Source organism: Elephas maximus, chromosome 19 (genome assembly GCF_024166365.1).
Source record: "Elephas maximus indicus isolate mEleMax1 chromosome 19, mEleMax1 primary haplotype, whole genome shotgun sequence".
Taxonomy (NCBI): domain Eukaryota; kingdom Metazoa; phylum Chordata; class Mammalia; order Proboscidea; family Elephantidae; genus Elephas; species Elephas maximus.
In genome coordinates this window covers 7,661,723-7,683,371 of record NC_064837.1, presented here as the reverse complement: position 1 = coordinate 7,683,371, position 21,649 = coordinate 7,661,723, and the positions used below count along the sequence as shown (strand labels likewise).

The following is a 21,649-nucleotide window of genomic DNA, read 5'->3' as shown; positions in this document are numbered from 1 at the left end:
CTGTAAATAATCAATAAATTACCCCTAATGCTGTGAATTTACTTCGTCCAAAGTACATCGCATTTTGAAACCTCACCAGAGGAATGAAGTTCTGCGTGTGTGTGTGCACACACATGCCTGTGTGCCTGCACACATAGGTGTGCGATTTGGAACAGCAGTGACCTGAAGACGCATCCTCTGGGGGGGAAGGCCTTCCTAGGCCACCCTTCTATTTCAGGATGGCCTTGCCTTTGATTGATGACCTTCATTCCACTGTATAAATTAGTGGTTTAATATTTGAATTAATATTTAAATGAATCTACATAATCAAATCTAAGCTGAAGAAAATTCTGAGTCATTCTTTTCAGACAGTGCTCTCTCTGCCCTGTGTGCCATCTTCCTCCCTAATAGATTTGGAAACTCATCCTCATATGCCAGTCACCTGTCCATGCACATAAAATGGGATTCATTAGGCCGGCATGCAGCATTTAGATCTCTTTCTTGGAAAAAGCATGATTTCTAGTTTTTCATTATTTTCAGAAATGGCAGGAGAAAGGCGAGACTATGATTCACTGATTATTAGCAAATACTCTCAACCTTTATCAGATGTGGACATTTGTACATAAGGCTGTTCACATCTAGTTTGGTGTGGTTCAGAGATACTGTCCAGAGCGTCATTATCAGTTATAGTACCATCTGACTGTGCTTAAATTGCAATAACTACAGAATAGCCATAGAACATGATTTGAACATTGTTTCCTCTGAGCTCAGATTGGGCTTTTGTTTGTTGAATGTCCTTTTACCTTACAAAGGTATTTGGCTGCTCTTCTGGACCATGGCCTTCTATTCAGATGACTACACATTGAGTAAGCTGTGTCCTAAAAAGGTTCTAAAACCAATTTCCAGAGTCTCTTACACAGTAAAATCAGAACCAGGGGCTCCCTTGGAACATGCATTTTGTGGACCTTGTCTAGGCTTAAATTGGGTGTTTCCTTATAGTCTAAGACTTTGAATTTGGTTTTTACAGAGTTCTGTTTATTATGTTGATTTCTAAATATGACCTTCCCTCAGCCTTAGTTCTGGAGATTCCGTTCTAACCTGATCTTGGTTTGATCTAACACTTTATAAGAGTTGCTTGACCTGTAAGTGGCCATCTAAGATACTCCACTGGTCTCACTGCTTTGGGAGCAAGGAAGAAAGAAGAAAACTAAAGATACTAGGGAAAGATTAGTCCAAAGGACTAATGGACCACATCTACCATGGCCTCCATCAGACTGAGTCCAGTACAATTAGATGGTGCCTGGCTACCACCACTGACCACTCTGACAGGGATCACAATAGAGGGTCCTGGACAGAGCTGGAGTGAAATGTAGAACAAAATTCTACCTCAAAAAGAAAGACCAGACTTGCTGACCTGACAGAGACTGGAGAAACCGTGAGAGTATGGCCACCGGACACCCTTTCAGCTCAGTAATGAAGTTACTCCTGAGGTTCACTCTTCAGCCAGAGATTGAACAGGCCCATGGAACAAACAAGACTAAAGGGGCACACCGGCCCTGGGGCAGAGACTGGAAGGCAGGAAGGAACAGGAAAGCTGGTAACAGGGAACCCAGGGTTGAGAAGGGAGAGTGTTGATATGTTGTGGGGTTATTAACCAGTGTCTTAGAACAATGTGTGTACTGTTTAATGAGACACTAGTTTGTTCTGCAAACCTTCATCTAAAGTACAGTAAAAAGAAAAAAGTTGCTTGAGAGTTCAGATTTTCAACATGGTCACTGTAGTGGGGAGTAGTAAATAATGTCTAGTGTATTTTTCTTTTTTCTCTATGTTCTCTTTAGTACGAGTTGGCCACAGGCCGATTTCCTTATCCAAAGTGGAATAGTGTATTTGATCAACTAACACAAGTCGTGAAAGGAGATCCTCCACAGCTGAGTAATTCTGAGGAAAGGGAATTCTCCCCAAGTTTCATCAACTTTGTCAACTTGTGGTGAGTACTCAACTTACGATACTCAGTCACGTGCGGTGAAAGCTTCGAGGTCTGCTAATCTTAGCACAGCTGGTAGTTTACACCGGGGAGGGGAGCTTCACCCTGCCTTCTGAGGTGGGACTCTGAATCACCGGGGCTGTACGGAGGGTTCCAGCTAGCCTGCAGAGGCATCACTCTTTTGCTCTACTACTCGAGTACTGGTGAAAAGTAGAAGTGGATGGTGCAGATACTGCTGCCTCCAGATTTCCAGTACCTTGTACAAGAAATAGCAGGTTAAGCTTTTAGGTGAGACAGTTCATCTTATTCTGATGTGGCTCTCACAGTGAGATTGTACCCACCTGACAGCTTTTATGAAGCCAAAACCAAAAACCAAACCCTTTGCTGTTGAGTAAAATTCCAACTCATACTGACCTTATAGGACAGCGTAGAACTGTCCCACAGGGTTTCCAAGGCTATAAATTCTTCTGGAAGCAGACTGCCTCATCTTTTTCCTGCAGAGGGGCTGGTGGATTTGAACCGCCGACCTTTTGGTTAGCAGCTGAGTGCTTTAATCACTGTGCCACCAGGTCTCCTTTTTACTAAGCCAGGGCCCTACCAAATCAGACCCTGAGCGGCAATTGGGTCACTGCTGTAACATAACATAAGATAGTTGGATGTATATAGTAGAGTCGGGCCTCAAGCTCAATTGATAGAACTATATATTGGCTCTCTGAAGCCTTATTTCAAAGAAGGTGTGAATCCTACACCTGTTAATGCCATTTCTCCAACCTTTTCACAGTGTCTGTGTGTGTGTGGCACACATAAGAACGAATATGTGCAGATATGGCAGTAATAGAGCCATGCCTTATACTGTTTTAGTCTACATTTTAAATGCAATCTTTTTATGTAATTGAATATTTTTGAAAATTCTGTTTATCCCAAACATTTAAAAATAAGATATGAGTACTTAGTATGTCTTCTTATTGATTCCTGAAAATGTCTTTCTTTTTCTCATATTTTTCCTTCTTGGAATGCTCTTTCTCTCTGCTCATTCTAGGTCTGATATTTCAAAGTTCTCTTTTTGAATAATATCAAATGTTTGTTTGACTCTAGTTTTCAAGCTCCTTTCGTCTGCTCTAGCCATATTCAACATACAAAAACATGTTGGTGTTTTAGAGGGGAAAGGAATGCCTCACAATTTTCTAGGTAGAAGGCCGTAAGTCTTCCTCATTTTTAAGAACAATCTGTTTACCATGTTTACACACATGTGCAGTTTACATAATTGCATGAATGTGATTGTTACATATATTCTGGGTTTTTTTCCAAAAAAAAAAATTGATTAAAATAATCTATGTGAGTCGTATAGTATAATATCCAAAATGATCTCTTGTGAACCCTCTGCCAAGGCGGCTTTCATTTTAATTCCTTCATCTCTTTATAGATTTTGTTTTATATATATGCAGTACTTGCACATTTTTAGTTTTGTTTCCCTTGGCACTGGGCCTTCCCCATAAATAAAGGTTATGGACATCAGTACCCTATTGTTTGCCCTGAGTAGGTTCATAGTTCCATTTTCACTCATATCAGCTCTCCACATTTGTCCGTTCTTCCTGCTACTGTCCTAGTCTTGGGCATTGTCTATCATTGCTAACCTCGATCTTTCAGATTAATAATTGGTCTTCTCATAATCCAGTATTACCTTTTTCCAAACTATTCTCTTTTGTCAGTTGTATTTTTATGATGCATCTGATCATGTAGCTTCTCTGTTTAAAAATGTCTAGAGCGTGCATTGTTAGCAGGGTGCTGTCACCCCTAAGTGGTGAAAAATGATTCTTGGGGATAAAAAATTTTGAGTATTACAATGATCTGTAGCCCTCTAAAGGGCTATGGTTTATACACAGATATACAATATATCTGATATTAAAATTTCTATGGGTGTGGGCAATTAGGACAATCTGTTCAAAAAGACTATTAAAAAAAATGCAAACCAAACCTGTTGCCGTCGAGTTGATTCTGACTCATGGTGACCATAAAGGACAGAGTAGAACTGCCCCATAGGGTTTTCAAGGAGCAGTTGGTGGATTCGAACTGCTGAACCTTTTGGTTAGTAGCCATAACTCTTAACCACTACACCACTAGGGTTTCCAAAAGACTTTATAAGGGGGAATAATGAAAAAAAAAGAAAAAAAAAAAGTTGCGAAACACTTGTCTAGAGGGTTCCCTGTGCTCTTAAAATAAAGTCCAAATTAACATGGCCTTCAAAACCTGTTATGATCTGGATCTCGTTTACTGCTATAGGCACATTTCTCACCACTTCCCTCACAGTGCTTTTCTGCCATATTAAGTTTCTTCAGTTATATAAATTAGAAGCATATGGAGGGTAACATGGAAGAAAATTTTTATAACCTTTGGATAGGTAAAGATTTCTTCAACAGCACACAGAAAGCAGTTAGCATAAAACAGTTTGATAAATGAAACGTTATAAAAATTAACAACTTCTGTAGATTGAAAGACACCATTGAGTGAAATGCCAAGCCACATAGTGGGAGAAGATACTTACATATATCCAAGAGAAGACTTTTATCCAGATTGTGTCAACAATACTTACAAGTACAGAACATTTATAAATACAAAAATGACAACTTAAGATTGCAAAATATTTAGAAAAAGCACTTAAGATGACATTCAGTTGTTCAAAAAACATGCAAAAGATACCCTTTCACAAGGATGTAAAACTTATAAAGGAACTCTCTGGCTTGGAACACTAGGGCATAGAAGAGTAGGCAACTTGTAGGACAATTAGGGAGCAGGTCTTGATCCTGAAAATGGCTTGAGGAATGCTTTAGATACTAGAGCCCACACACAGCTGGGATTTTGTGGCACTGCTGCCTTGTACTTCACATGAAGGACCTGTTAAGAAAAACTCCACCCAACAGCAGCCAAGTATACTTTCTTTTCCAACATACAGGGAGCATTCTCCAGAATAGGCCACATATTAGGTCATAAAGCAAGCCTTAACAGAATCCAAAACACTGAAATATTACAAAGCATCTTTTCTGACCATAAAGCCATAAAAATAGAAATCAATAACAGAAAAGGCAAGGAAAAAAATCAAACACATGCAAACTGAAAAGCACCTTGCTCAAAAATTACTGGCTTATAGAAGAAATTAAGGATGCAATAAAGAAATTCATAGAATCCAATGAGAATGAAAACACTTCCTACCAGAATCTTTGGGACACAGCAAAAGCAGCGCTCAGAGGTCAATTTATAGCAATAAAAAACACACATCCAAAAGGAAGAAAGGACCAAAATAAAAGAATTATCCCTAAAACTGGAACAAATAGCAGCAAAAGGAGCCCTTGGGCACCAGAAGAAAGCAAATAATAAAAATTAGAGCAGAATTAAATGAAATGGAAAACAGAAAAAGATTTGAAAGAGCTAACAAGATCAAAATGTGGTTCTTTGAAAAGATCAACAAAACCAATAAACCACTGGCCAAACTGACACAGGAAAAAACAGGAGAGGAAGCAAATAACCCAAATAAGAAATGAGAGGGCAATATCACAACAGACTCAATTGAAATTAAAAGAATCATAACAGAATACTATAAAAAATTATACTCTTAACAAATTTGAAAACCTAGAGGAAATGGACAAATTTCTGGAAACACACTACCTACCGAAACTAAAACAGAGATAGAACAACTAAATAAACCTATAACAAAAGAAGAGATTGAAAAGGTAATTAACCACCCCCCCGCCCCCCCCCCCCCCAAAAAAAAGTCCTGGCTTCACTGGAGAATTCTACGAAACTTTCAGGGAAGAGTTAACATCAGTACCACTAAAGGTATTTCAGAGCATAGAAAAGGATGGAATACTCCCAAACTCATTCTATGAAGCCAGCATAACCCTGATACCAAAACCAGGTAAAGACACTACAAAAAAAGAAAATTACAGACCTATATCCCTCATGAACTTAGATGCAGAAATCTTCAACAAAATTCTAGCCAATAGAATTCAACAACATATCAAAACAATAATGAATCCCAAGTGGGATTCATACCACGTATGCAGGGATGGTTCAACATTAGAAGAACAATCGATGTAATCCATCACATAAATAAAACAAAAGACAAGTCACATGATCTTATCAATTGATGCAGAAAAGGCATTTGACAGAGTCCAACACCCATTCATGGTAAAAACTCTTAGCAAAATAGGAATAGAAAGGAAATTCCGCAACATAATAAAGGGCATTTATACAAAGCCAACAGGCAACATCATCTTAAATGGAGAGAGTCTGAAAGCATTCCCCTTGAGAACAGGAACCAGACAAGGATGCCTTTTATCATCACTCTTATTCAACATTGTGCTGGAGGTCCTAGCCAGAGTGCTTAGCCTAGAAAAAGAAATAAAGGGCATCCAGATTGGTAAGGAAGAAGTAAAAGTATGTTTGCATATGATAAGGTCTTATTCACAGAAGACCCTAAAGAATCCACAAGAAAATGACTGGAACTAGTAGAAGATTTCAGCAAAGTATCAGGATACAAGGTAAACATACAAAAATCAGATTCCTTTCCACCAACAAAGAGAACATCGAAGAGGAAATCACCAGTCAATACTGTTTATAATAGCCCCCAAGAAGATAAAATACTTAGGAATAAATCTAACCAGAGACGTAAGGGACCTATACAAAGAGAACTACAAGACACTACTGCAAGGAACCAAAAGGACCTACGTAAGTGGAAAAACATACCTTGCTCATGTATAGAAAGACTTAGCATTGTAAAAATGTCTATTCCGCCAAAAGCAATCTATAGATACAATTCAATCCCGATCCAGATTCCAATGGCATTTTTTAATGAGATGGAGAAACAAATCACCAACTCCATATAGAAGGGAAAGAGTCCTGGATAAGTCAAACATTACTGAAAAATCAGAACAAATTGGGAGCCCTCACTCTACCTGATTTTAGAACCTGTTATACTGCCACAGTAGTCAAAACAGCCTGGTACTGGTACAACAACAGATACATAGACCAATGGAACAGAATTGAGAATCCATCCACATATGATCAGTTGATATTTGACAAAGGCCCCAAGTCAGTTAAATGGGGAAAAGATAGTCTTTTTAACAAATGGTGCTGGCATAACTGGATATCTGTCTGCAAATATTTGAAACAAGACCCATACCTCATACCATGCACAAAAATGAACTCAAAATGGATAAAAGACCTAAATATAAAATCTAAAATGATAAAGATCATGGAAGAAAAGATAGGGACAACGCTAGGAGCCCTAATACATGGCATAAACAGTATACAAAACATTACTAACAACGTACAAACACCAGAAGGTAAAGTAGATAACTGGGACTGCCTAAAAATTAAACACTTAACGCTCATCAAAAAACTTCACCAAAAGAGTTGAAAGACAACTTGCAGACTGCGAAAAAAATTTTTGGCTAGAACAAATCTGATCAGCGTCTAATCTCTAAAATCAAGATTTGCAAAACCTCAACAATGGAGGGAAAAAAAAAAAACCAGTTAAAGAATAGGCAAAGGATATGAACAGGTACTTCACCGAAAAAGACATTCAGATGGCTAACAGATACATGAAGAAATGTTCATGATCATTAGCCATTAGAGAAATGCAGATCAAAACTACAATGAGATACCATCTCACCCCAACAAGGCTAGCATTAATCCAAAAAACAAAATAATTAATGTTGGAGAGGTTGTGGAGAGACTGGAACACTTACGCACTGCTGGTAGGAATGTAAAATGGTACAACCACTTTGGAAATCGATTTGGCACTTCCTTAAAAAGCTAGAAATAGAACTACCATATGATGCTGCAATCCCACTGCTTGGAATATATCCTTGAGAAATGAGAGTTGTCACACAAATGGATATATGCACACCCATGTTCACTGTGGCACTGTTCTCACAATAGCAAGAAGGTGAAAACAACTTAGGTGCCCATCAGTGGATGAATGGTTAAACAAATTATAGTATATTCACACAATGAAATACTTCTAAACGATAAAGAACAAGGATGAATCCATGAAACATCTCATGACATGGACGTATTTGGAAGGCATTATTCTGAGTGAAAATAGTCGCAAAAGGACAAATATCATATGAGACCATTAGTATAAGAAGTGGTGAAAGGCTTAAATGCAGAAGAAATCATTCTTTGATGCTTATGAGGGTGGGAAGGGAGGGAGAGGGGTATGCACTAAGTAGATAGTAGATTAGAATTATTTTAGGTGAAGTAAAGGACAACACACACTACAGGGGAAGTCAGGACAACTGGACTAAACCAAAAGTTAAGAAGCTTCCTGAATACAACCAAACACTTCAAGGGACAGAGTAGCAGGGGCGGGGGTCTGGGGACCATGGTTTCAGGGGACATCTAGGTCAGCTGGCATAACAAAGTGTATTAAGAAAACATCCTGCATCCCACTTTGGTGAGTGGTGTGTGGGGTCTTAAAAGCCAACAGGTGACCATCTAAGATGCATCAATTGGTCTCAACCCACCTGGAGCCAAAAGAAAATGAAGAACACCAAAGACATAAGTAAAATATGAGCCCAAGGGACAGAAAGGGCCACATAAGCCAGAGACTCCATCAGCCTGAGACCAGAAGAACTAGATGGTGCCCAGCTGCCACCAGCAACTGCCCTGACAGGGAACAAACACAACAGTGTCTCTGATGGAGCAGGAGAAAAGTGGGATGCAGAACACAAATTCTAGTAAAAAGAACAGGCTTAATGGTTTTACTGAGACTGGAGGGACTGCAGAAGACATGGCCCCTAGACTCTGTTAGCCCAGAACTAAAACCATTTCCGAAGCCAACTCTTCAGACAAAGATTAGATTGGACTTAGAGATCTAAATTGATACTGGTGAGGAGCGTGCATCTTAGCTCAAGTAGACACATGAGACTGTGTGGCCAGCTCCTGTCCAGAGGCGAGATGAGAAGGCAGAGGGGAACAGGAGCTGGTTGAATGGACATGGGAAATACAGGGTGGAGAGGAGGGGTGTGCTGTCACATTGTAGGGAGAGCGACTAGGGTCACATAACAATGTGTGTACAAGTGTTTGAGAAACTGACTTTAATTATAAACTTTCACTTAAAGCACGATAAAAAATTAAAAACTCCACTTTGCTGAAATACCTAATGAGAACACTTCTGTTGGTTAGAGTGTGGGAACACAGGGCAAGCTGTTACAACAAACCCAGGAAACAGATTCTCTGGCAAGGTGATGATGCTCTGTTGATAGCTCTCTACCTCTTTTTTACAGTCACATAGATGCATAACCAAGATCAACTCATGCAAACAATGCCCCTTCATAGATGAAAAAATAAAAATTACTGGCAAATGATTTTTTTTTTTTTTTTTTTTTGCCATTACGAGAATTGTACCACTCCAAAAAAAACCAAACCCACTGCCGTCGAGTCGATTCCGACTCATAGCGACCCTATAGGACAGAGTAGAACTGCTTCATAGAGTTTCCAAGGAGCGCCTGGTGGATTCAAACTGCCAACCTCTTGGTTAGCAGCCATAGCACTTAACCATTACGCCACCAGGGTTTCCAAAAAATTGTACCACTAGTGAGGATAATTATATCAGTCTGAGGACTTTAAACAAATATTCCATTGTGAAATTTTCACTGATAAAATCAGCGGAAAATGTGAGAAGGGAATAATTTGGATTCAGGAAAAATTGTTTTCCAATAGTAAACATGATTTCTGATTTTAATGGGGGGAAATGGTGATACACAGCAGATTGGATATTGTAGGTTAGTCAAACCTATGAAGTAGGCAACGCCCTCGAGTTAATCTTCCAGTAGAATGGGATAAAGAGATGAACATGAGGCAAATGATGGGAGAAATATACAGGTGATTTCATTTAGATAGTAGACAGAGAAGGAATTAAAAACTGTCTTTACTTGAAGAAAAACTTGAGTCCTTACATTAAAATACCAAACCAAATTGACTAAAAGATAAAAATGAAATCCTATCTACGTATATTGTAAATTTTTTTCCCACATATAACAAAAATCTGACAAACTTTCAGTTAAGACACGTGCACGTGAATGTGTGCAGCAGTGTAGAAGCACAGGAAATCAGCCGTACCTGGGGAGTAGAAAAGCTGCTGTAGAGTGGTGAGTGTGACTGCTGCGGATTGTTGTGGCGGCTTGAGTGTCTGGGGCAGTACTTGCACTGAAACTACAGAAGTACTGGACTAGCATTTTAAAATCTTCTAAAATGTGTCAGGAGTTGATACAAAACGAAGGAATCCACAGAGCTCTGGAACTGTGTGAAAGCAGTCATTTTTGGAGGTTAGGAAGCGTTGAAGCTGTTTCTTTCCTTGAGTTTCTATTGCACCCTCAGAACTTTGGGCTTTTGCTTTGATGACTGCAAGGAATATAGGGGACAACAGATAAAGCCCAGAGCCTAAGTAAGGAGAACAAATCCGACATGTGATGATCTCGCGTAGCGTTGACATCCTGATGGGCTGTACTCACATCGTAAAGATAAATGAGAAATCAGGTGTGCTGTGCAAGAATAGGATAACAAACATGCCTGCCTTGGCCCTGGCCTGAGTGCAGCACAAATTTGAAACTCTAAGCTCACCCTAATGTGGATTTGTTATTTAGCTTCATAAGTGTGCTCTCCAAAGTACATAAAGCAGAGAATTTAATTTTAAGAGGCTTCAGGTTGGCAAGACTCTCGGTTGACTGGTAAAAGGAAAAGCAAATCCTTTTGGGAGGAATTAAATTTTAATCTAGGCCTCAAAGAGTCTCCAAAGATAAAGTTAACAGGAATACGAATAACTTACAGAAAAAAAGTTCAGGACTCACACAATGAATGAGAATTAGCAGAAATAATAGTAGGAATAGATCTATGAAAACTCCAGATATTAGAATGATCAGAAATGGAAAAACAAATTATTGTTAAGTTTAAAGGAAAAATAAAGAAGCTTGGAAATATAAGCAGGAAGCACAGACTTATAAAGAACCAAATGCAACTTCTAGAAATAAAAACAATAAAACACTCAATAGCTGAATTAAATAATAGATTAGATACAATGAAGAGAGATTAGTAAACTGGAAGGTAGATTTAATTTCTATCCAAAGGAAGCTTCTGAGATGATGAAAATGCCCTTAAACTGCTCTGTCCAGTGTGGTAGCCACTGCCACATATGGCTGTCGAGCACTTGAAATGTGGCTAGTGTGACAAAAGAAATAAAATTTTCATTGTAATTCATTGGACTAGTGGCTGCCTTACTGAAGAGTGCAGGTCTAACTATTTGGAGTTAAAATGATTATTGATAACAGTGCTAATGTCAGCACTAATTAAAACAGAGGATAGTCAATGTTAATAATAATTTGGTTAAAGATTTCCACTCAAATGGCTTAGTAAGTTTATACGTTGACAGTTTTCTGTTCCATATGGCGAAGGTAGGTAAGATAGAAAAACGGAAAACTAAAAAGACAGCAGTTTTTCATAGAAACATCTCTGTGGATAAAAAAAAAAATGCAACAGAAATACTTACAAAATACTTTGTAGGTCCAAAGCCCTGAATTTCCTGTATTCCAGGTCCCTAAGCTGGCAGTTGCAGCCAGGGCATTTCCCTGTACTATCAAAGCTCTATATGTACTCTTTTCTGGAAACGAGACCAACAGGAATCAGGCTTACTGTTTAGAAGTTGGGATTTGCTAAGTGAAAAAAATGATGTTATTCATTGCCTGGGGCCACAGCTTTAGGCAAGCTGTAGGATTAGAGAAGGTCAAGAATATAGATAAATTTTTGCAACCAGTGGACCGGATCTGTAATAGTCCTGATATCAGCACAGGACCAGTACTTCAAAGGTTTATTATAGAACCATGTTCTGTACTGGTGGCCCTGTGAAGAAGAGGCACTGTGAAGTTGCTTTGTGATGTATTTCTAGCTCCTGGTTTACTTTAGAGCACTTAGTAGACATATATTTTTGAACAAATGAATGGGTATGCTTTGAGTTTAAACAGGCTTTCAAAGTGAGTCTGCAAACCAAAATTCCAAACTACGTGAAGAAGTCTAATGCAAAGAAAAGATAAATTTATGGAATAGCGTGGGGCATACTTTTTAAGTCTGTTTAGGATGCTCAGTGAAATAAAGATACAACTTCTGTTCACACTGAGGAAGAAATAAAACAGGAATGAAGCACACAATTGCATATGAAAATTATTTAATTGGAAATCTTAGAAATGAAAACCTGTAGCTATGATTTAAAAAACAATGGATGGCATGTGCTTTAAGCTGAAAACAGAGAATCAGGGAATTGGAAGATAGAACTGAGGGATTCCCCAGCATAATGCAGGTTAAAATACATGAAAAAGCAGCTAAAAACCGGGGAGAATAGAATGAGTGGTGTAGACTAATGGAAATTACAGAAGTAGAAGACAGATGTGAAAGTGGAGAAACAGTATTTAAGAATAGTTGAAAACATTCAAAAATTGACTAAGGATAGGTTCTTAGACTGAAAGCAAAGTCTCTGTACCATGTAGGATAAAACCTGTTGCCGTCGAGTCGATTCCGACTCATGGTGACCCTATAAACAAAGGTAAATTTATACCTAATTTGGGCAGAATTGCAGAACAATGATAAAGCAAAAGTCAGCAGGAAGAGAAGACAAATAACCTGCTGAGGATTGATAGCCTGACATTAAACTCGTTACTAGCAACAGTTGTTGCCAGAAAACAGTGGAGTCGTATCTCCAGAGTGCTGCAGAAAAATAGTTGTCAACCTATTCCTAGAGTTTTTTGTTGTTGTTGTTAGCTGTTGTCATGCCAGTCTCCAACTCATGATACTCTTCGTAGAGCAGAACGAAACGCTGCCCAGTTCTGCACCACCCCCATGATGAGTTGTGGATTGAACCATTTTGAGCTGTTGGGTTTTCGCTGACTGATTTTTAGAATTAGATCACCAAGCCTTTCTTCCTAGTCCATGTTAGTCTGGAAACTCCACTGAAACCTGTTCAACATAGCAAAATACAAGCCTCCACTGACGGATGGTTAATGGCTGCACAGGGAGTGTATTGGCTAGGAATCAAACCCAAGTCTCCAATGTGGAAGACGAGAATTCTACCACTGAACCACCAATTGCGTATAGAGTTTTATACCCAACTTAATTACCATTCAGAATAAGAAAGGAATACAGGTATTCTCAGAAACACTAAGGCTAAGAGTTGACCATTCATAGACTTTTGAAAGAATATACTTGACAAGAAGAAACATAAAAACCAGAAGAAGGATGTTGCAGGCTGGTTCCCTCGATAGCAAGCTTTTGAAACAGAGACAAGCGTGCAGGAAGTTGGTTCGGTGGCGATCCTGGGATCAGCTGTGAAGGGATGGAAGCAGGGTTGGGTGGGAAAAGTTGGGCTGCAGTGCAGTCTGAGCAAAGGCCTCAGCTGAGGGTGTGGAAAGCTCTGAAGCTGAGATGGTCTTTCAGAGTTGACTTGTTTGGAATGAGAGGTTCTGTCACTGGATATAGGCTGCCCCAGCAACTTTCTTCAACTGAGGCAGTTCTGAGGGGCTGACAGTGCTGGCGCATCTCCCAGCAGCTAGAGGAATAAGCTTTCCAAAGGGGAGATTTGTGTGGCATGTGACCGTGTACACTGCAACAGGTGTCAGATGCAGAAATCACTGAGTTTAGAAATAGGTAAATTACATTGCCAATATTAATTTTTATAGTAAAAAATAGATTGGAGGTTGGAGGAGAGTAGTGATCAAGATAGATCAGGTAAATACAAACAAAACGAAAGTACTTCTGGCAGCATTAATTTCAGTAGAACTAAAGGGGAAAATTGCAGCAGGGCAAAGATGATATCCTGATAAAAACTACAGTCTTTAAGTGAGGTGTACTGTTGTAAACTTTTGTACCAAATAACACAGCATTGAAATATTGAGTGTAAAAGTTAAAAAAAAAAAAAGAATAAATTGATAAAATTCATTCAGTTTACCTCCCAGGATTCCTGGTTTCTTTTAGGTGGTCTCTGTGTGAGTATATCTGCACATATATTTAGATAGATACATAGCGTACAATACATGTGTATTTGCACACGCACACACTTTCATACTTACACAGACACTCATATGTCTAACTATGTAGTTAAATTACCATGCAGTGGTGTCGTAATTTATCTAGTCAGACTGCAACAATTAACTTGTTTTTAGTTTTTCACTAATTTTATAATAAGTATGCTAAGGATACATTCTTAGATTGTAGATTGTTTAAGTTTTTGTGTGTTCTTTTCTCTTTGGCAGGTTGTCTGGTTTGTTACTGTGTCTCTGAAGAAAAAAACTGCTTGATTCTGTACCGGGTTTCATTTGTGAAAAGAGAAATCCTTGGTAAATGTGTCTCCACTTTAATAATCTTATTTTTCTGTTTTTCTAGCCTTACGAAGGATGAATCCAAAAGGCCAAAGTATAAAGAACTTCTGGTGAGTGTGGGACTCGGGAATTTTAGATGGTTCCTTACCCCTGAATTCTCGGCCTGCTAGCTCACTGAGCCAGGAAAAGGCCTCTCTGTCATATTATAATGAATATAGATTTTTATGTTTTTAAACAAAGATATTTTGAAAGAAAAAAATTGTAGTAATAATTTTCCTACTAATTTACTAGTTGAGTTCTTATAGAAAATTTTAGCTTTGATATAGTATAAAAATTACCCCAGAGGATTCCAGTATTACTTTAGGAAGCCCATGGCTCAGCAGTTAAGTGCTCGGCTGCTAACCTAAAAGGTAAGTGGTTCATACCCACCAGTGGCTCCGTGGCAGTCTGTTTTGTCAAACAAACAAAAACGTGTTGCCATGAAGTCGATTCCTGTTCATAGCCACCCTGTAGGACAGAGTAGACTGCCCCATAGGGTTTCCAAGGAGTGGTTGGTGGATTCAAACAGCTCACCTACACTACCACGACTGCCCCGTAAAGACTACAGCCTAGGACACCCTCTGGGGTGGTTCTCCGCTGTCCTGTATGTCGCCATGAGTCGGAATCAACTCAACGGCACACAGCAACAGCATTTCCACTGCAGAGTCTGTGTGCATGTAACACATCCATTAGAAAAAGTTTATGAAACGTTTATTGCCTTTAATTTGCCTTTATTAAAAACTCTCACACAAATTTATAGCACATGGCCAGTTCCCATTTCTTTGAAACTTTTCACCCATCCCGTGGACATTGGTTGTTTTAAGCAATCCTCTGGATATAGCATTGGTATAGGTAGTGAAGAAAGTACTCAGACCTCATAGTAAGGGAATGTTTTGAGAAATGACCCAGCTTGCTTGTCACAGCTTCTAGTCTCCACGGATGTTAGATGGAGCCTGTGGTTCACCCCAGCAATGACTCTTAAAGATGACCGATCAGCATTCTTAGAGAAGCTATGAAAAAAAAGTACCGTTAGAGTTGGAGTATAAAAAGGCATGTTTGCAAGGCAGATGCAGGACTATGGTCTGGAGGATACAGGGCAGGAGCTCATAGAGTGTTTCTGTTGGGTGTCTTGTGGGGTGGGGAACAGAAAGAGTGAAGCTTGAAAACCTTTTTTGTAAGACCTTCTCCTACTGTGGCTAAAGAAGCGGGGGGCTCATGCTTGTATCCCAGGAACGGCGACTGGTATCCACGTAGTTCTTCCTGGCTCCCAGATGGTGGTAGAGGCTGCAGCTGTGTGTTATGCTGAGGAACAGCTCTGCTTTCCGTCTCAGCACATACTCCCTGCATGTATACAGATAAGTTTTTAGACCTCACTGCCAGGGTGGCGCTCCACATCCTAACACTGTGTAGCACACCCAGGCACGCCCACACCCGCTAGCATGCCTGCACGAAAACAAAGGCCGTACTGGCCTCTCTGAACTTGTGGTGCTACAGGTTTTCACAGCCATATGTGTTTGGGAGCCTTCAGTCCTATGCTGTATAGAAATTGGGAAAAGTTCAGGGTGGGCTCTGAGACTAGGTTTATACATTTTTTTTCTTTGTTATTTATTTATTTCAATTTTCTTGCAGAAACATCCCTTTATCTTGATGTATGAAGAACGTACCGTAGAGGTCGCATGCTATGTTTGTAAAATCCTGGATCAAATGCCGGCTACTCCCAGCTCTCCCATGTATGTCGATTGATATCGCTGCTACATCGGACTATAGAGCAAAGGGCTGAGAAGAAGCAAGACGTAAAGAATCTTCATCCTCTATCACAGTGTTTTTATTGCTCGCCCAGACACCATGTGCAATAAGATTGGTGTTCGTTTCCATCATGTCTGTATACTCCTGTCACATAGAACGTGCATCCCTGTAATACCTGATTGATCACACAGTGTTAGTGCTGGTCAGAGAGACCTCATCCTGCTCTTTCGTGATGAACATGCTCATGAAATGTGGAAGTCAGTACGATCAATTTGTTGACCGTGATTAGATCACATCTTAAATTCATTTCTAGACTCGAAACCTGGAGACGCAGCTACTGGAATGGTGTTTTGTCAGCCTTCCAATTCCTGGAAATGATGGATGTACTATGTCTGAACACAGAGACTCGGGCTTGAGTGAGAAGAGCTTGCACAGCCAGCAAGACACATGGCTTCTGGAGCTGGGAGACAAAGGAGGAATTTACTTTCTTCACCAAGTGCAATAGATTTACTGATTCGATATTCTGTTGCTTTACGGTCACAGTCGATGTTTGGGGATCGATGTGCTCAGCCAAATTTCCTGTTTGAAATATCATGTTAAATTAGAATGAATTTATCTTTACCAAAAACCATGTTGCGTTCAAAGAGGTGAACATTAAAATATTGAGACAGGACAGAATGTGTTCTTTTCTCCTTTACCAGTCCTTCTATTCTTCATTGGGAAGACTCAGGAGTCTGCCATTTGTTAAAGAAGGTGCTGATCCTAAGAATTTCTCATTCTCAGAATTCAGTGTGCTGCCAACTTGATGTTCCACCTGCCACAAACCACCAGGACTGAAAGAAGAACAAGTACAGAGGGCAAAGTTTACAGATGTTTTTAATTCTAGTATCTTATCCCAAACAACTTGTCGCAGCTGTATCTTTCCCCTCGGCCCCAAGCCCGATACTTTAGCCATCGTAACCTGCTAACAGGGAGAAGTAGCTAGTAGCAATGTGCCTTGATCGATTAGATAAAGATTTTTGTAGGCAGCAAAAGACCAAATCTCAGTTGTTTGCTTCTTGCCATCACTGCTCCTGGTCTTGAGTTCCTGAATCCCTTTCCCTTCCCATGTGGCCTATTGCCGCTGTGTGGCGTTTGCCTAATCCAATATTTCACCGTTTTCCTATATCAAAAATCTTTCTAATTACCAAGGACGTTCCTTACCAAGGATTTTTAGCCCCAAATATCTCATACGCTCTAATGTTTAAAAGGCTGAGAAAAGTGGGGCCCAGCTGATGTGGTGGCTAGTGAAGCGGCATCTTTTCCAGAGACACATTTTTCCAGATGTGCCTCTGAAATAGCAGTCTTCTAGATTAGCCCGTCACCTGCTGCAGTCCTTAGCAGGTCACCGTCATGGCTGGGAATTGGGATTCTCACTAGGTACAAAAAAGGAGGCCCCAAAAAGATTGCCATCTTTTCCCGTGCTTCTTCGCTTACCCATCAGCCGGGCTCTGCCTCGGTTTCTGCTCTGGCCTCCCAGACACTGAACATTTGGCTTTCGTGTAACAGTTCAGCAGCACTGTGAGTGGTTCAAGCACACTGGAATAAAAAAAAAACAGCCATGGTCTGAGATGCAGGTGATGTCATTACAGAACCAAACTGGCCTGTATAGCTGCGTCTCCTCCCAGAGTGACAGTCATAAATACTATTAAACAATAAAGAGAGAATGGTGCTGTTTAAAGTTACATCCATGTAAATTTCAGAATTCAAAAGCGATTGATCTCTTTGGTCCACTTGCCTAATTTTCCTGTCTTCCCCTCTCCCCTTGGCATCCTGACCCTTAGACTTCCCAGTGTCCTGAAAGGAGGCGTCGCTATAGGTCCTCCCACAACCACACCAAGCCATCGTCCTCCATTGCTCCCGGGACTCAAGAGGAATTTGTTTCTCTGCTGTCAGCTTCCCGTCTGGCTCAGCATAGGGTCACTTTGCCATTATGCAAATGGAGATAAAAGCAATTCTGACTGTCCAGGAGCTAATCTGACCATTCTATTGTGTGGATGACCACATAAAAAGGCAATTTTAGTGTATTAATCATAGATTATTATAAACTATAAACTTAAGGGCAAGGAGTTTATTACGATGTATCTTTATTAAAACAAAATGGTGTATAGTGTTCACAAACTGTGAAAATAGTTTAAGAACTGTACATTGTGAGCTCTGGTTATTTTTCTCTTGTACCATAGAAAAATGTATAAAAATGATCAAAAAGCTAATGTGCAGGGATATTGCCTTATTTGTCTGTAAAAATGGAGCTCAGTAACATAACTGCTTCTTGGAGCTTTGGAATATTTTATCCTGTATTCTTGTTTGAATTCCTCCTCTATTTAAGATATATACATGGAATCGAAGTGTTTATGTAATAGTTCTATCCTTTTGCCTGCAGGTCAGTTGTAATAAATCTAGGATGTGATGATGACTTTGTAATTTGATTTCCTGAAGTCAGACCCTGAGAGGGAAAAATCGGCTAAATTCCATTAAATTATCTGTGCATTTCACTTGGGAAAATATTCTCTACTTCTGGCAGTGTTTATGGCTTCTTTCCATTTTCACCCTCTTCTTAGGCTTGCAGTATCTCTCTGCGTATTCGTTTTGAAACTACAGATACATCCACGAAGGACCAGCCCTGCTTTCTGTCTGGGCAGGTGTGATATGGAGTCCTTCAAGTTTGTATCTTTGTTGGTTGCCCTGATGTGTCCCAGCTTTCTTACTGGGAAAGAGGAGGGCACTGCTCTTTTACCTGAGTCATGATGGAGAGACACAACTTGTAAGAGCCCCGTCTGCCCATGGCCCCATGTGTGGCTGCCAGTTAGGCTTTTCTGCTCCTTGTGCTGGGGCTCATGGCTGCCAGGTGAGCATTAGATGTCAACTTTGGTTGAAAAGAGAATGGAGGAGATCTGTGGGTATTAGACCTGTTGTGGTCAGGCCTGCAAAGTTTATGGATGGAGAGGACAATGGAGGTAAAGAAGTCACGGAAGCACGGACACTAGTGGAGAGAAGAACTGTGAAGCTCCAGTGCTGGATTTATCTACCGTACTACCACCTCTTAGTCACTGATCAAATACTAATTCAGTACCCTGCGTTCTTCCTGTGCCTGCCCCAACCTGATCTGAGATGCAGGAGATGCCGTTACAGAACTAGATGTTCTAAGTATAAACACTCCCCAGAGAGGGGTGTGGCTGTAGGAGTCCTGACCTGTCCAGCAAAGCCTTAGCTGCTAAAGGAAAGGGTAGATCCCAGCTGAACGCCAACTATGTATAAGCGCTGCCTGCTTCATAGACACACTGTCTTGTATTCATCTCATTTGATCCCATCTACTGCCTGCCAAAGTCAGGTGGTGGTCTCTCCTTTTAGGTACGAGGGAAAACAAGGCTTAGAGGAGAGAGGTTCTGGCTCAGATAACTCAGTAGGTGGCAGGGCTGACGTTCAGATCCAAGGCTGTAACACTTCCCGTAAGAAATTCTGTGGAGAGGTAGAAGAGTGAAATGCAGATTGGGCATACTCTGTTGCAAACCTTACCGAGCTTGCTTTGTTGTCATGAAAATGAGAGCAGAGGTTCTGGGGACCAGTGTGGCTTTGTGGCCCACCCAAAGGTAGTTGTGAAGAGAGTGTTTACCTCAGAAGTAACCAGAGAAGCTCTAGGTCCTAATTGATTCTTAAGCGTAACACCTTTGAGTTGAGTCTAGAGGCTTGGATGCCTTCCCTTAGTGTGATGATCACAGAGCGGGAATTTGGCAAGAAAGAAATGTCAGGTTCTTGTGATTCGTATTAAAGTGTCCTTTTGTTTATTGATTCTGTCCATCTGTCTTATCTGCAGGAGGATAGAGAAAGGACACGTAGATCTTGAAAGCTATCCTGGATTACTGGCTACCCTGTCTTGGAGGTCCAGAGAGGTTTTGCACCCCATCTCTCAGGCCCAGCTGTATGTACCAGTCACATTTGTAGCATCTGTGCTTATTACTTGGATCTGCAGTAATAACTCTTAGGAAGGACTGTAAGAACCACATGTAATGGTCAGTTGATATTAGACTGTTAGGAATACCCTGTGTATGTGAACATCAGTGTCTGTCTGTCTTCTGGTTACTACAGACTGAAATGATACGTTTCTTAGTCCTACCCGTCTTTTGGGTATTCTCATTTGAAACCTTGAAACCATAAGAAGGGTCAGCGGTTCAGCATCGGTTTTGGAATAACATTTATTATTTTTCTGATGATATGTGAAAATGTATTTCTACTTGAATGTAAAATATGATCCTGCCATTTAAAATTGTCAACCCATGTATCATAGCATATAGTGACAAGTAGTCATAATGAGTAATCAGATTTTTATCTGCATTTGAAATTTCTGTCTAAAACTCTCTCATAGGACTTCTAGTTTTTCACAGCACTAGAAGCAGATCTAATGTGAGCTAATTCTTTGATGTAGTTAGGGAGGGTGTTGTTGCCTTAGTCGTACTCACAGGAGACCAGACTAGATGCTATTGAGTGAATCCAACTCGTGGCAATCCCGTGTATGTCAGAGTAGAACTGCGCTGCTACATAGGGTTTTCAATGGCTGATTTTTTGGAAGTAGATTGGCAGGCCTTTCTCCGAGATGTCTCCAGGTGAACCCCAACCTCCACCCTTCTGGTTAGTAGCTGAGCAAGTGAACCGTTTGCACCACCCAGGGACTGACTCCACATAGAGGGTAACAGTCCTAAATAAGTAGTTTGCATGAGGTAATGTATCAGTGGGGGGTATAGATCCTAAGTCTCTTGATGTTGTGTTAGGATTCTTCTCATGAAACCTTGTGTTTCCTGTTTGACATTGTGCTGATTTACAAAGTTTGATTATAAAAAGGCTATGTATATATATACACACACACACACTTTTTTTTTTTTTTTTTAAAGTAAAGTCTTGTTACACGTGATTCCTGCCTGCTTCATGACTGTATGTTTATTCCAGTCTGTGGAACCATTGATCAGAACACTTTTTGTTTCTTTTGGAATCACGTGCCTTTAGCATATAATTAGGAGAAGGAGTATTTCCTAATCATCCCTACTCACTTTTGACATCAAATGATATTTTACAGCTTAATTTCTTACTTTATTCACAAAACTTGATTCTAACCTGCTTTTGTCTGTTTCTAGAAAATAAGTCCATTTTCAAAGCGTGAAATGTTGCTTCCAATGAGATCAGGAAGAAGTGTAACAACTTGTTACAATCAGCTTTTACTGAAGATGTCGGGACCTCTTTTTGAAACTTGCCTAATGATACATTCTTTTTCTTCACCTTCCACTACCAGTTAGGAACCCAGTTCTTTGATTCTATTTCTTAACTGTCTCTAGTTCTTTTCCTTTCTCTCTGCCCTCATTGAGGTCAGTATTATATTATTATAGACTATTATTATACAACTAATAAATGAGTAGTCTGGAAGTGCTAGGAGTAGAACATGAGTCTGAAATTGTAGTTGTTAGTTGCCATCAAGTTGATTCTTACTCATGGGGACCCCATGTGTGCAGAGCAG

General features: G+C 40.0%; 1 protein-coding gene across 4 annotated transcripts in view; it reads left to right on the top strand.

Annotated features, from left to right (window-relative positions):
- MAP2K4 (mitogen-activated protein kinase kinase 4) overlaps positions 1-20,404 on the top strand; it is a 182,125-nt gene extending 161,721 nt beyond the window's left edge. Inside the window, exons 9-11 of one of the 4 annotated variants that reach the window (XM_049859568.1) lie at positions 1,818-1,966; positions 14,387-14,432; positions 15,991-20,404. In XM_049859568.1, coding sequence (XP_049715525.1) covers positions 1,818-1,966; positions 14,387-14,432; positions 15,991-16,104 — 309 coding nt within the window. In that variant the 3' untranslated portion in view covers positions 16,105-20,404. The remainder of the gene's footprint in view (positions 1-1,817; positions 1,967-14,386; positions 14,433-15,990) is intronic. The other 3 variants (XM_049859569.1, XM_049859565.1, XM_049859566.1) reach the window with 3 other exon arrangements.
- Positions 20,405-21,649: the final 1,245 nt, after the last annotated feature.